We start from the raw sequence: 14,106 nt of genomic DNA, 5'->3' as shown, positions 1-14,106 counted from the left end.
TGTTTTCCAACCAAAAGGTCTCGTTCCCAGGCGACACTCTCGCATTCTTTGTGGAAGCAGTTCCCTCTTCTGAGTAAACTCGGAAATGTCGCTACTTTACTTCGTGATGGCCCCAAGAGAGCCGTCGAAAGAGTACAATGGTACCTACAGCACAGAAAAGGGGATTGCAGTGAACCGGATGTAGCACCGAAGTAGAGGAAAAAAGGAAATGGGCCTTTGTTAATTCCTGTGCCGGCAGTAGTGAGCTACCTCAGACTAAACTTTCTAAGAATTTTCTGCTGAACAACACTGTCGCTTCAACTTTCTCCCGTCATAGTCATACCCTTCTCCCCTAGCCAGAACAAGGAACAACGCACTCCCCACAGCACTGTGACTCGGCCTCCCTCCTTTTCCTGCCTAGACTCTGTTGCAAGAAGAGTGCGATCATCCGGAGTTTCCATTCGCTTGAAGAATATGAGCGTGTCGCCAGGGTTTGAGATCTTTTGGTTGGAAAACAAGCCTTGCAGAGAAGACGAGTTATAGGTTACAGTTACAGCGAAGACGCACTGATTAAAATTTATGGCCATAGAGTGACGGCCAAGTAACGTGCGATACTTTTTTCCGGTAACGGTAACGCGTTACCTTTTTCTGTAGGTAACGTAGGGCGGTAACGCGTTATTTTTTTCTTAGCGTAACGAGTAACGTATTTAGTTACTTTTATTCGGTAACGCCTACAACACTGCTTTTGACCAATGAGGACTCGCCGCCGGCGCGAGAAAGGAAGGGAGACTGCACGGCAGACACTGCGTGTATGTGCGCGCCTACTTTGGCGCGTAGAACAAACAGACGCGGACCAAGCCTATATAAGAAGGGCGTTGACCGCTTTTAATTAGTCCGAACCGCCGTTTAAGCTTCATCGAAGCGCACCCTTTCGACTCCCGGGAAAACACCACTCGGCCAGCATCGGACCAACGAGGCAACGTTCGCCAGTCTGCGGGACGGCATCGTCGTGGACCTCTGGTCGTCGGACTGTCGCAGTGCCCGGTGAACAAATTGTGTTTTGTTTGTTTGCCTCTCTCTTGTATTAGTGCACTTTAGGTGCAATATTGCCTTTGTATTGTATTCCCTCTCTCGAGTTTAACCTTGCACGAGTTGCATTGTTTGGTTAATCACTTTGTATGTGTTTGTACTAGTGATTGTGAAATCCTCTGTATCGTCTCATTGCTGTATAAACATTGTTTTGTTTGTGAACCTTTGGCTCCGACTCATTCTCTGGCTTGCAACCGGCGAAAGCTGGGCACCAAACGACCAAAAACCTGTCACTAGGTAGCTGGTCTCCGCTCAGCTTGCCACGCTGAGTCGAGGACATCTCCTTTGAGTCCGAGACCGCTACCCCCACACGCTCTAAGGGTGTCTGGGAGCTTCACGCATAAAAGTGCGGTAAGTTGGGTGACACCGGCTGCTGGCACGAAAGACGCGGGTTCGATCCCGGCCGCGGCGGTCGAATTTCGATGGAGGCGAGATTGGCCCGTGTACTGTGCGATGTCAGTGCACGTTAATTTAAAGAACCCCAGGTGGTCGAAATTTACACAGCCCTTCACTACGGCGTCTCTCATAGCCTGAGTCGTTTTGGGACGTTAAACCAAACTAATCCATTTTTTCCCTTCCGCATTTTTAACCTGTCGTTTAATGCTCTTTCTCCATACTCGTGTCCGGCATACTTGGCGGTTATAGTTTCCTAGTTGTTTTCCGCCACTGTGAGTCAACGCTCTTTCTGTATAAGCATTTAAATACCTTAGCTGCCCGCCTGTTATCGTCTAATTTCCTCAGGCGTTCTTCATATAGTATTTTACTCTGAGCTTCCCGTGCTTCCAACGATGCCCAGCCCATATCCCCCTGTACTGCCTCGGGCGTCACACACTCCGGACTTGGCAGCAGGCACCTACGGGAAGATCTAGCGGCCGTGGTACTGCTGCCATGATAGTTAACGTTTGTGTGTCTATTTCTGTCGCCCTTCTATGTTTATCAAACCAGTAGAAAATATTTCAGGTTTCCTATAAGCACCATTAAAAGGTTGTAAACAAATGCGTATGACGTGCATGTGAACGTTTTAGAGCGGATACATGTACATACAATACGACAACGACCTGCGCAGCCGTAGGAGCATTAAACCTTCCTGTTATATATCATAACAATAAAAAGTTCATCAAAGCTTTCAGCATAAGCAAAGACAAGGATTCAGGCCATTAATTCGTTGGTTCGAATAGGTGGAGAGCGGCTCTCCGCAACATGAGGCCCGGCTCACGTGATCAAATTAGGGTTCTCACTTGTCCTTTGAAGCTTTAGCCAAACCCCAGTGTTGTCTTCCCACTCCTTTACAGCCATATCAGCCGAAACACTGGCTGTCGGAACTGAACCACTAATCGCAGCAGCCGTCGCGACGAGGTAGGCGTCGATCCGAGCAGTCAGGAGGCGTGTAATGGCGGCGTGATCAAAGACGGCAGCCCCCATGATACGGCGCTGTAAATAGTCCATAAAACTCGGCTTCGAGTGCGGGGCTCAGTTGCTCTTTACGTGTACAACATGTAAATAGTTTGTATACATTTTCCCGCATGTTCTCCGGCTCGGCCACGCTACCTGAATCCCAACACCGCTCGTTTACGCTCCGCGTTGTTCCTCCATACGACGGACGCGAGCTTCACCCGCAGATGGCAGTTTCGGGACTGACAGAGGAGTGAAAGAAGGATGTGAGAAAGGGCCTGGTGAGTGAAGTGAGAAGGTCTGGTATTCTTTATCAATGCCGAAATTTCAAAGGAATAGTGGATGCTAAAATTTGCGTGCTTTGATAGCTTTCATGTGACGTCACGGGCGCCATCTTTGGGTACTGTGGCTAGCTTCCACAGTGCACGCGGCAACCGGTTGGCGATGGGCGGGTTAACAAAACGCCGAGGCTTTCGCTGCGCTTTCGGGACCAAGAGGTGGCGGCCGCTGTGACGTCGGTGAAAACTATGTATAGTTTGGTTTATTGGGGTTTAACGTCCCAAAGCAACTCAGGCTATGAGGGACGCCGTAGTGAAGGGCTCCGGAAATTTCGACCACCTGGGGTTCTTTAACGTGCACTGACATCGCACAGTACATGGACCTCTAGAATTTCGCTTCCATCGAAATTCGGCCGCAGCGGCAGGGATCGAACCCGCGTCTTTCGGGTCAGCAGCAGAGCGCCGTAACCACTGAGCCACCGCGGCGGGGTGAAAACTGTGTATAGGCGGAACGATTTGACTCATCAAAACAATGAGCTGATGGGTGATAATCATCGCATCATGAAAGCATCTATGAAACTAATCAGGTAATTAGCAGATATCGGTACTGCCTTATTTTATGCACTTCAATGCGTCACTGTTACGCTGTGAAGGTTGTCACAATCTCCTCTGAAGCCTATGCCGCACACCACTTGCGGCTGTCTTTACGGCGACACTACTGTTATGTGAAGAAGGACACAGCTCATAACAGGGCGCTTTGCCCGGAACCAAGCGTTTTTTGGGCTTTCCCAAAAATACCGATGGCTGCTGAGGTGCACTGCGACCCGTGCAGTCTGGCTTTGTCTTGCGGCTGACGTGGCAAGATGGCGACAACAGAGGTACGAGGCAGGGACCGTATTATGTAAACATCCATTCCATTTTCCATTTCATTCGGCCGTCATGTCGTTGAGATGAAAACAGCAGTGTGCATACGAAAGCAAATGGCTAATAATAGACAAAACCGGTCTGGTCGTGACATCCCCGCTAGCCAACGTCCTGCCTCCGCTTCCAGTCTGGCTGAGACACACGAACCACGGTGCGGCCAATCGTCGTGCAAACGACGCCCTGTTTCTCTGCCGAGAATGCATCAGTGGCGATAAAGGTTGTCAGGCGTGTCACCGAGCTCCGCCACTCATGGGCTTTGACGCCGGTCAGCCAGACGACAAGCGTGGCGTATTCTTTGGCGCCATTTGGGAGCAGCGACCAAGCAGAAGACCAAATAGAGTTGACCTGCGTCCTCTCGCTGATTGCGCTCTCTAGCCGTTAAGGCCGGTGCCCGGCGCATTTGCCCTTCGTCCCTTTCGGCTGCTTTCGGCCAATCAGCGTCCGCTTCTGCCGCAGGAGGCGGGCGGTTGGCTACCCGCGCTGGGTTCCCGTGGGGCTGCTGCTGTTGGTGTGGTTCGCCGGATCATGACGCTGCCGGCGATCCCGCTGTCGACCGCGGGCTCGTGCACGGTGCCCCTCACTGTCATGTTGTCGACAGCTGCGGAGGAAGTGGGCGGCGCGCTCACTGAGAGGTGACAACTGTCCTCGCGCAGTGTCCTCTGGGAAGCACATATCGGCGCTCCCCATTGGCTCTCCCCTTCGTTTGCAAGACCAATAGTAACGTTCCGTTTGGACACGTCACTACTATAGTCGGATCCAACTCAAGAATGAAGCAGCAGATGATCCTCAAAGGAGGCCCCGCAGCCAATGGCGTCGACTTATTTTCATGTCGCCCCAGTGAATCTGAGTAAGCCGCGGTTATTCCTCTTTCACCTCCTGTGATGTCACGTTAGAAGGTCCGAGGAGAAAGAGAGATGTCAATGAATACAGCAAAGGTCTGCCTGGTTGTTAGCCTGGCACGTGCTACTCCTGATGAGGGTGAAAAAAGGAGGAAAATAAAAGGTGACATCCAGAATACACAACACTCACGTTCTCACAAACACACAAGATCATCAAAGGGTGTCTATCAAAACCGTGTTCATAAGAAAAACTAGTGAGGCTTTTGTTCCCTAGCGCAGCAGAAGTCGCATACACCAGGGTCCAAGGACATGCTCCGGGCACAGGGCGCCGTCCTGGTGGAGTTGCCGTGACAAGGAATTGCCGTGTGTTTTTAATTGTAATAGGACACACACACTCGTGTAGTATATATGCGCAGTTACATGCGATGGTCCCTGTGCACATTATGTAAACAAACCCCTGCATACTCATCACACCTCAACTCTTTTGTGCCTTTCACCGAACTACTTCCGTTTTATTATCGGACAACTTCCGGTACTTCGAAGCCATCGCCCGAGGGAGAAGCGGGCAGCGCGGCTTGAAATAAACCTGCGAACAAACACTACCGCCACTACCGATGAATTGAGGCTCGCAGAGAGATTATATTCTACGCAAAGAGTGTAATGGTCCGCTTAGCTTTAAACCTCTTGCATCATTTCACAAGCTGCCGTTCCGGTGAAAAAGGTATTCATTCCCCAATGAAAATTTTCACTGTACACGTTAATCTATGAGTGATGTAATGATCGGAGGCCCAGCCAGCGGAGAACGGCGAGCCATTCAGGCGCCATCAGGTATGCGGCCAAAAGCGCTGCTGTTTCTCGGAGAAGACGCAAGGAAAAGCTGGCCTGGGGGCGGCTTCTGGCGACGGCGTTGGCGTGGACAAAAGCTCTAATCCCCTTCGCCGGCGATGCTGAATGCGGCTCTGGTGCCGGACTGCGCTCCTGGGGACTGGCAGCGGAAACAGGCGAGCCAGTCGGGCGCCATCAGGCCACTTCGGCCGAAGCGCTGCGGCTCGGGGAAGACAAAAGAGACACTGCGTGGGGCAGCTACTGGCGACGGCGTCGGCGTACACAAAGGCGTTTAATCCCCTTCGCCGGGGAGGCTGAGTGCGGCGGCGCTTCTCCCGGACTGCCGTGGACCGACGGACGAGACCCAGTGGCGACGACAGCGGGGCGACGGCGCCGCCAACTCAGTGCCCGCGTGCGCCCTGAGGAGTCGACAAGGCGGAGGGGCGACACGGCTGATTTGTCCCTTCCACCGAACTGAAGAGGTCACCGGTGTGAGCGGTCAGCGCTCGCGTCCCCATCGATCAGGATCGTCACTCAGCAGCGAACGACCTTTGGGCCTGGTCAAACAGTTCGCGACTGAGAGACGCCAAGTTCCTCCTTGCCCGTGTGTGTGTGTGTCTGTGCGGTGTGCGCGGCCACGTGGGGAGGGCGGAACCTAAGAAGACGCTAGCAGCCCATTGGACGCTCAACCAGAGATCAGATTCCCTAGCTGGGTGCCTGGGGAATGTGAACGGCATTTAAGCAGCAGTCTGTGGGGTGCCAGATCATCCTCCCCCATTTTCTGACTTTGGTCTCCTTGCTACTGTACAAAATGTCAAATAAACCTTCAAGCTTTGCTATTCCTCCCGAAGGCTTCCCTCCGTAGTCTGGCTGCTTCGCCCTAATGCGGTGAAGACTCTGGTCCCGATCCCCGAGCACATCAGTGACCAAACCCAGTCCAACTTTCAGTTTCAGAAAATAAATTCATTTCGCGTTCACAGTCGATCAAGCATTAATCGTCAGTGCGTAGAATGTGTAGGTTTCTCGCAACTTGTGAAGCAGCGGAAAAGCATGCGGGACCGTCTCAGTTTTTAAAACAGCTGAACACACTTGTGGGACCGTTAACTGCCCCACTTGTAAAGAGAAGTTGCAATTTTTCATGCGTCTCCTATATGTATGCACTGAACCGTTACGAAGAAAAAGAGAGACAGGTGTCTTTGATGCACCTTTGTCGCACCTGCGGGATTCGCGTTCTCTCTTTGTGGGCCGAGTGGCAGCATACAAGTTCCAGTCGTCGGAGCACTGAGTTTACAGTGCTGTTCTAGGAAAAAAAAAGACGCTCTTCGAAGCAGCTTTTGCTGCTTTCCTTGTATCAAAGGGAAAATAACGTATCACTATTATTATTGTTGCAGTCGCAGAGTCTCGCCTCTGCACGCAACTAGCGCCGCCATTCTCTCCTCCTACTTGAGGAAAGAAAGGCGCTCGAAGAGAGAGCGTGGGTTTTGCATCGAATAAGAAGTGCAGTGACGACAAGCTACGAGAAAGCAGCTTGTGTACACAATACACGCACACTGGCAGCTAGGCGTGCTTCCACATCGCCGACCACGTGTGAAGAGCTCGACCGCTCGGGATGATGTGCCGATCGATGCTCGAGATATCAGCAAGTCGCGTCACCAGCACAGCTCTGTGACGTCAGTATACGATAACGGAGATGTATATTATCTTGCGTCGACAGCATGCTATACAGCGCCAGACATCTCCGGTTTAAGACGATCGTGCGCCCGCCACGTCATGACTGACGTTTGGGAACGAAGGGCGACATACGAGACAGGCTCTGAGCACGTGCAGGACTCTGGCCAGACTGCTTCCCCGCGGTGTCCGGTGCGCGCCGGATCGCTGGCGTAACGAGACGCTTTGAAGCGCCGAGCGGAAAACACGTGCTTAGCCTCGAGGAAAGTACAGCGATAAGGTTGCTACGTCTGCGCCTATTTTCCTACTGATTCTGTGTCCCATTCCGTAGCTTTTCCAGGCACCACGGATGTCCCTGCCAAAAGTCTTCAGGGCACAAGGTGTGCTTTTTAGGCCGTATAGTAGGATTATAAGTAGGATACAACTTTAAAAAAAAAACAGCAGTTGTTAACACTGGGCCGCGGTCCATGGCGTCCTGTATTACTCCGCTGGCCAAACGCAACAGTAAACGAAATCAGCTTTTTAATGTTTGACTATATCAAACAATCCACGTAGCAAAATAATAGAGCTCATAATTCTTTTTCTTGTGATAAACTTCTTGTTTAGGTAATAAGAAACGTTTAAGCAGCGGACTACTTCTTTGTCGTGGAGGAATTCTGTGCGCGGAGGTTGAATGTGGGCGGAGCTTCACTGCAGACTTAAGTTGCGTCCGACTATAGTGAAGCATATTCAAGTCACCTGTCAAGCTGCAAACTTCTGCAAGGCGAGGAGAACCATAGGCGGCCGTGGCACAAGCCTTTCGGGGCCCTCTGGTGTTTAAGGGATCCGAGTGTTCCACAGTGCGACTCTAAAGTAGTCCCTATGGCCGAAGACTTTTGACCAAGACTGTACGTTACATGTACAGGGTGTGCTATGTTCAGCTATACGTATATGCCCGGCGACAACTTTCTCTGGTATACTGTAGCAGAAGAACAGAGCGCTTCCACCAGTGTGCCGCTCTAAAGCGCTGTCCTGATCCAGCCGACCACATAGGTCTGGAAGCATCTGGCTGATCGCGTTCGTGTCATCTAGCAGATAGCTACAAAAAATGGTCCCAAAGTATAGGGCGTTTTGATACTTTTATACCTCACGATGAGATAGAGGTTCTTATGCTGCCTGCAGTGACCGCTCCACAGTGCTATACGATAATTAGAAAAGAGACTTCTATTTGTGAACAGTTAGACACCATGAAGCACGTACCACTGGGCGTGGCTCAGTAACCAAAGCAAGTTTGCCGCTTCGACAGTTGAAGGTCGGCAAACGGTAATTATAATGCGTCACACTGCGAGCTCGTAGGCAACTCTGTCATCAGCTCGCATAACCCACGACAGGCGGCTGTCTTTTGTGCCTATTTCTCTACATGGTTCTCTGAAAGACACCATAAGACAGCTTCTAGGTGGCACTATACTCATTTTTCTTTTGCTTGTAATATTGGACTGACGTAGTTTCCAGGGAAGGTCAGCGGAATGGACAATATCACTTAACCTCTTCAGTCACGAGTTAGTTGTGAGGAATTTTTTTAATTCTGTAATTTTTGTGGGGGAGACGTATGCAACAATTTAACGTGATAAAAAAAGCACACACTTTCAGATTCCTAATTGCGCAATTTCAGTCGCGCAGAAGGCGATGGACAACACACTTTGTCCTTCGTTTTCTGTCATGGTGACAGTGGCTATATCCTTTTTAACGAGTGGGCCGTGAGGTCTATCGCACGGCCCAGCCTACAGATTGTCCTACAGATTTTTTTCTTTTTTTCTAGAATAATGGACTAACAAGTCACGGTCCTAATAAGTACACCGCGTGACTCAAAGCTGCTTTTAGGTTCTTAGGTATACTTCTTTTGACTCAGCGCTGTCATAAAAAGACATTGTATGAAAATATAAGAATGTTTTTGGCCCTCTAACGAGTCCGTGCTTGCAAAACAGTCGAAAATACACACTGGAGCCTATCATAAAACGCGGATGCATACCTTATTTTCTGCGTTTATTTCGCTGCGCCTGGCTCCGAATGAGTATGTGTGGCTTGTTGTGGAGGGTTCTATATTTCAGCACCAGTCATTCGCGGCACATTACACCCCAACAGTAACCTGAACCTACAGCAAACAATTTGCGTGCACAAATGGAGACACCGTAACCACGTGACCAAAACCAAAGTGGTTATAGCAGTGGTTATAGCGAGCCAGTTAACCCTGGTGGCTTACAGCTGAGGATATTTTAGCGCATTTAAAAGCTCATTCATAGTTATAGGTCATAATTTGGCGAGAACATTGCTCTCTGACCACGACCTGTCTTAGACATAGTTCTGGAAGGTTTAAATCTGGCGCTTTGTACTCTCCCTCGAATACTCTGAAGGCTCATTTGCAAATTGCTAATGTAAACGTCTCACATTGAAATTTCTGCAAGAAGAAGAAGTTATCTTGTAGTTTTCAGAGATTTTTTTTGAAAGTTTTTTAGTATGTCTCATCGGTAAATTTCTGTCACGTGACATTGTGATTGTTAGCATTCCGTGTACCGCTGGCATCGTGTCTTGCGCACGGTGATAGCGTTATCGCTAGCCTTGCTTCCATCGTCTCCGCGTCGATGATTCACCTTCCTTGACTTGGTGCTACGCTTTCATTGGACGTCTCACAGCAGACGGCAAGTCAGTGGGCTCCTTCATTACTCTTGCGAGCACTCGCTTTGCTTGTTCAGCTGTTGCAACCTGTAGCAAATGACGTTGTTTGCTTCCGCGTTGAAAAGTCTGTGTTGTGTTTACTGCCAAGTAAGACTGCGATTAAAATCTGGATCCCGCCTTTGCACCTTAAACCTGTCTACTGACGCGCAGTTGCGTTGTCAAGGTTGGCACTGGTGTCACAAACACGGTAATGGAGGACCTTGTCAACCTTGCGCGACCATAGTAGTGTTGCGTGCGAGCAAATGAGGCGCGACCTCGTTCAGCGCCTTGTGTTTACTGCTGGAGAATTTTGTCTCCAGGCGCTGGTGGTAAACCGTTTATAGACAGACAAACGCTTCTTAACGGAAATCGAAATTACGATACGGGTAGTCACCAGCTAGGTGCGCTTGCTTACTCATTGTTTTGGCTTCTACGGCATCGCATTCTTCGACGCATTCGCGTCGGCAATCTTGTTCCGGAAAGACATCCGCTACTGGCTTTGCTCGTTAACTTGGCCGCATTGTAATCTTAGAAGCACGCTTGCCGATCTGTGTTGTGTGCAAAATTTAGTCATGCGCCTCGAGAGGAAGCTACCCCAAACTGAGCATCAAAAGCGCCGCATTTCCTCCTCATTCCGACTGCGTTTCGCCTGCTACAACCGCGTTGTTGACCTCTGTTTGCAGAAATCCTTCAGAGATGGAGACTCCTACGACTGATGAGACAACTGACCAGAACATCGACGCTTCTCAGGCATCGAGCTGTTCCAGCGAGAGTAGCAATGGATTTCCGTTGGCGGACGTCGGAGCGTACTTTAACGCTCTTACTAAGCGTGGCTACGCCACCTGGGAGGAAGTGGAGCTTGAACTGCACATTTCTGGCCCCTACGTGTCGAGTAGCTGCTTCGTCGAGATCTGCCTAGCCGATTCGATGAAGCAGGTCACGCTGATTCCTTACGACAAGTGGGTCCAGCTGACGATTCCCGACACCTTCAACATCTTCATCGCCCAGGGTGAGATCAGCTTGGAGATCAGCTTATGTTTGAGCAGATTTAAGCGCAAGAGCACCTTTCTTCAATTGGTGTTTATGCAACTGTAAAGCTTTCAGCATCTTTCCAAGCTTCCATTTGTATTACAATCAAACTAGCAAATAATTGCCGTGTCAAACATTTCTGCCTTTTGCTGTCGATTCAACAGCAAACTATTTTGCTTTTGCCGTGCACTGAGTTGTCGCAGACTGGTAGTCTGTTAAGCTTGTGCTACACATGCAAATTTAATGCCATTGAGTGCTTGCTTGCTGCCTTAAGTTTTAATGGCATTCGCACAGTGCCACGCGCATAAATTTAATGGCATTAGCCTCACTACCATTCTACTGAGTTCACCGCAACTCATTTGCCTGTGCAGTGCGTACTCGTCCCCATTTCACATGCAGGAAAGCATTCAGTTTTCTTTATAACAACTTCCTAACCATTAGCAAACGGTTAATTCATGACTTGCAGTCAGATGAGGTTGAAGTCAGATGAAGGACGCCATTTTTGCTGGCACTTCTCAGATATACTCTCGGCTCTGTGCTGACACGCTAGTTTATGGCTACTTTTTCGACCTCTCAACCAAGAACAGTGGTGTTTTCAGCAAAATAATATTTGTGTTACATCTGAACAACTACTGTGATATATTCTGCTGATTAGAACTCTTTGCGTTCAGGTGAAATGCTTTACTGCTTTGCTAGTGTTGCCGTCGTCGTGACTTTCATATAATGACGTTAAATGTGGACGTATAACTGCAACTCCGAAAATAATGACATTAGCAAGCTTGAGGCCTTAAGCATTTACTACCATTTCTTGTGCGCATGTGGCATGGTTATTAGGGGCTGACAGCTCTTGCTTCAAAGAATCAGTGAGCCCAGAGTGTTTTCTCCTTAGAAAATTGGTGTTTTGAGTAAAGGAAATGCATAAGTAACTGTCTCACATAGCTCAGTGGACATCTGAACTGCTCCATAAGGCAAGGGAGGAAGGTGGGAGCGAAAGAAGAAAGAAAGAAAGAGGTGCCTAGTGGAGGTCTGGAATAATTTCAACCACCTGGGGATCTTTAATGCGCACTGACATCGTACAGCACAGGGCCGCCTTTGTGTTCTAAGGTCACTGTGTTACATTTTTTGCAACCATTTACATTTCGTGATCCGCATTTTGTTGCTACCAGTGGCATCAGCAGTGCAGTGTTCAGCTAAACTTGTTTTGCCCTTGCAAGCCAGCCTCTGGTGCCTTTGGGAGATCTCTCAAACTGGGACAAAAGCACACTAATGTATTGTGCGGCTCATATAAGGTTTTATTTCTAGCCAGTAAGAGTGCGTGTGTATTTTGTTTTGTCACTACCAGGATCTTGGTAGTCAGTGGGCTTTGTGAGAAACTTTTAATTTCATGGCCTGTGATGCAAAGGAAGCTCGAACACAGTGTTTGCGTTACTATGGGTTATTTCATGGTGCTACACTGTTTAACCTCTGTGGTGCTTGTCTTTGTACTACAACATTTCATCTTCGGCTAACTCCTCTTTATTCTTAAGTCTGCTTGGGCGCATATATATATTATAGTAGCTGAAAAAAAATTTACCTTTAAACCTCAGTACATATTAAATGACTAGCTTAAAGTGGTGCAGTGTTAGGTATCACGGCTAAATGTGCTTGTATGTGGCACTCTGCTACTAAGAAAGAGCGCGACCCTCGCGAGCCTTTTTGCTCTCTGTGGATTGTTCACCTACTTTTCAACATTGCTCAAAAAATTAATCGCTTGATTTATGGCTTGGTGCCATCCGCTCAATCTGGCAGTAAGACTTAGGGATTGTGGAAAATTTTTTGGAGGAATAAGAAAAATGATGGAGATTTTTCTGACATAGAAAGGAAGGTGAGGTGCAGGCTTTTAGCTACAGGTTGTGGGGTTTAAATAGGGGAGATATAAATCCGTTCTCCCCGTTTAACCGCGGCTGACACAGTTCAAAACCGCGCGGACCCCACCCCGTGGTCGCGTACGCTACCGAGCGCACACCGACCACGGCGGGCTGTGCTCTGCGGGAACAAAGGAACGACACACTGGCTGACACAAACAAGGCATTTATTGCTATAACAACAATAACGCCAGCTAGCAACAAAATACACTGAGGAATCTAGGATGTCCGACTCACCAGCACGGTTACGAGCGAATGTTCGCCCACGCTAGGGCAAAGGGATAAACTCCGAGGCCGAGCGGGACGGGCTCGGCGGGAGCAAGTTCCAACCAAGAGTCGCCCGACGACGAAGAGCGGAGCTGCGAGCGAAACGTCCGGTCGCTTCCCGGTCCCAGGGAGAAGAGAGCGAGCCTTCCCCCGCACGCAAGCGGCAAAACACGCCATCCGTGGCGCTGCTGTCGCTGCGACGCGAGCGCCCTCCCCTGTTAGTTAAAGTAACTCAACTGAGAAGAGCGCGTTTCGGGGCACAGCTGGGGTACATTGCGGGAAAGTGAACGCAGGGGACGAAGGCGTCCCCACAAGGTATGGCTCTGTCCTGTAGTGGGCGTAGTCAGGCTGATGATGATGATGTGGCTGGAATAGTGCAGGGCATGTTTTGGTGTTAGCTGCTCTTTACGTGCTGTGTGGAGGAAATTGGGATGCTCGTTGTGTGCGTGTGCAGTCGCATAAGCGTAACAAACATTAAAAGTTTTGCCAGGTGATGCATGAGAGGGATTCGGTTGCTGCAGTATGCCCTGTGTTACGCTAGCTGCATTTGTGGTCACAAGAAAACCGCCGTTGAAGCCGCACATTTCTGCTCCTGCCTTCAGTGATGACACGACTTTACATATCACCCAAGATTTTCTATTTAAGCATTATCACCATGATTCCACTCTGCTTCTTGCAGATCACAAAATCAAGCTGGACTGTGAATACCTGGCACGCTTTCTGCATGAAGGCATTGCGGTTGCCATTAGCGAGTCCTTTGCATTCAACGAAGGGGACAACACCGACGAGCTGTTTGTGCTGGGCGTCAAGGAGCTCAGAGATCTGACAGTGTACAGAAAGCACCTCCGAGTGAGTGATGGTTCCTTCTGCGCACGCTTTCTGTAGCTTTCGTCCGTGCAAGCTTTTACATTGCGCTGTTCATTATAAACTGGAAACGCCATTTGGTACATTTGGCATGTTTTTTTTTTCTTCTTTCCCTTTTGTGTGAACCAGCGATTTTATCATGTCTGTTTTGGCATACGATGCACTGGCATTGGCGAATTTTGGGTGTGATGTGATGTTTTCAGCACTTGTATGACCACACTAACTGCGAAGCAGTTGAAAATTCCGTGTGGTGCAGATAAAGAAATGCCCACTGTAGGCCTGTCTCACTCGCTTGTAATGGTTAGTAGGAGTGCTTGCTTTAGAACCCTCATGTTTTTCACATAGTCAACAGTTGGC

At 49.3% G+C, this 14,106-nt stretch overlaps 1 protein-coding gene across 3 annotated transcripts in view; it reads left to right on the top strand.

The window, feature by feature from the left end:
- The window catches only part of LOC149338736 (uncharacterized), a 76,123-nt gene that overhangs the window by 28,503 nt on the left and 33,514 nt on the right, over positions 1-14,106 (top strand). Inside the window, exons 1-3 of one of the 3 annotated variants that reach the window (XM_089547737.1) lie at positions 9,527-9,673; positions 10,369-10,694; positions 13,565-13,734. In XM_089547737.1, coding sequence (XP_089403863.1) covers positions 10,382-10,694; positions 13,565-13,734 — 483 coding nt within the window. In that variant the 5' untranslated portion in view covers positions 9,527-9,673; positions 10,369-10,381. Of the gene's footprint in view, positions 1-9,526; positions 9,674-9,700; positions 9,894-10,368; positions 10,695-13,564; positions 13,735-14,106 lie in introns of those variants that run through there. The other 2 variants (XM_089547738.1, XM_089547739.1) reach the window with 2 other exon arrangements.

This window comes from Amblyomma mixtum, chromosome 6, assembly GCF_055824585.1.
Source record: "Amblyomma mixtum isolate Tamu chromosome 6, ASM5582458v1, whole genome shotgun sequence".
Lineage (NCBI taxonomy): Eukaryota > Metazoa > Arthropoda > Arachnida > Ixodida > Ixodidae > Amblyomma > Amblyomma mixtum.
Note: the sequence above shows the minus strand (reverse complement) of the source record. Positions and strands in the feature narration are given on the sequence as shown.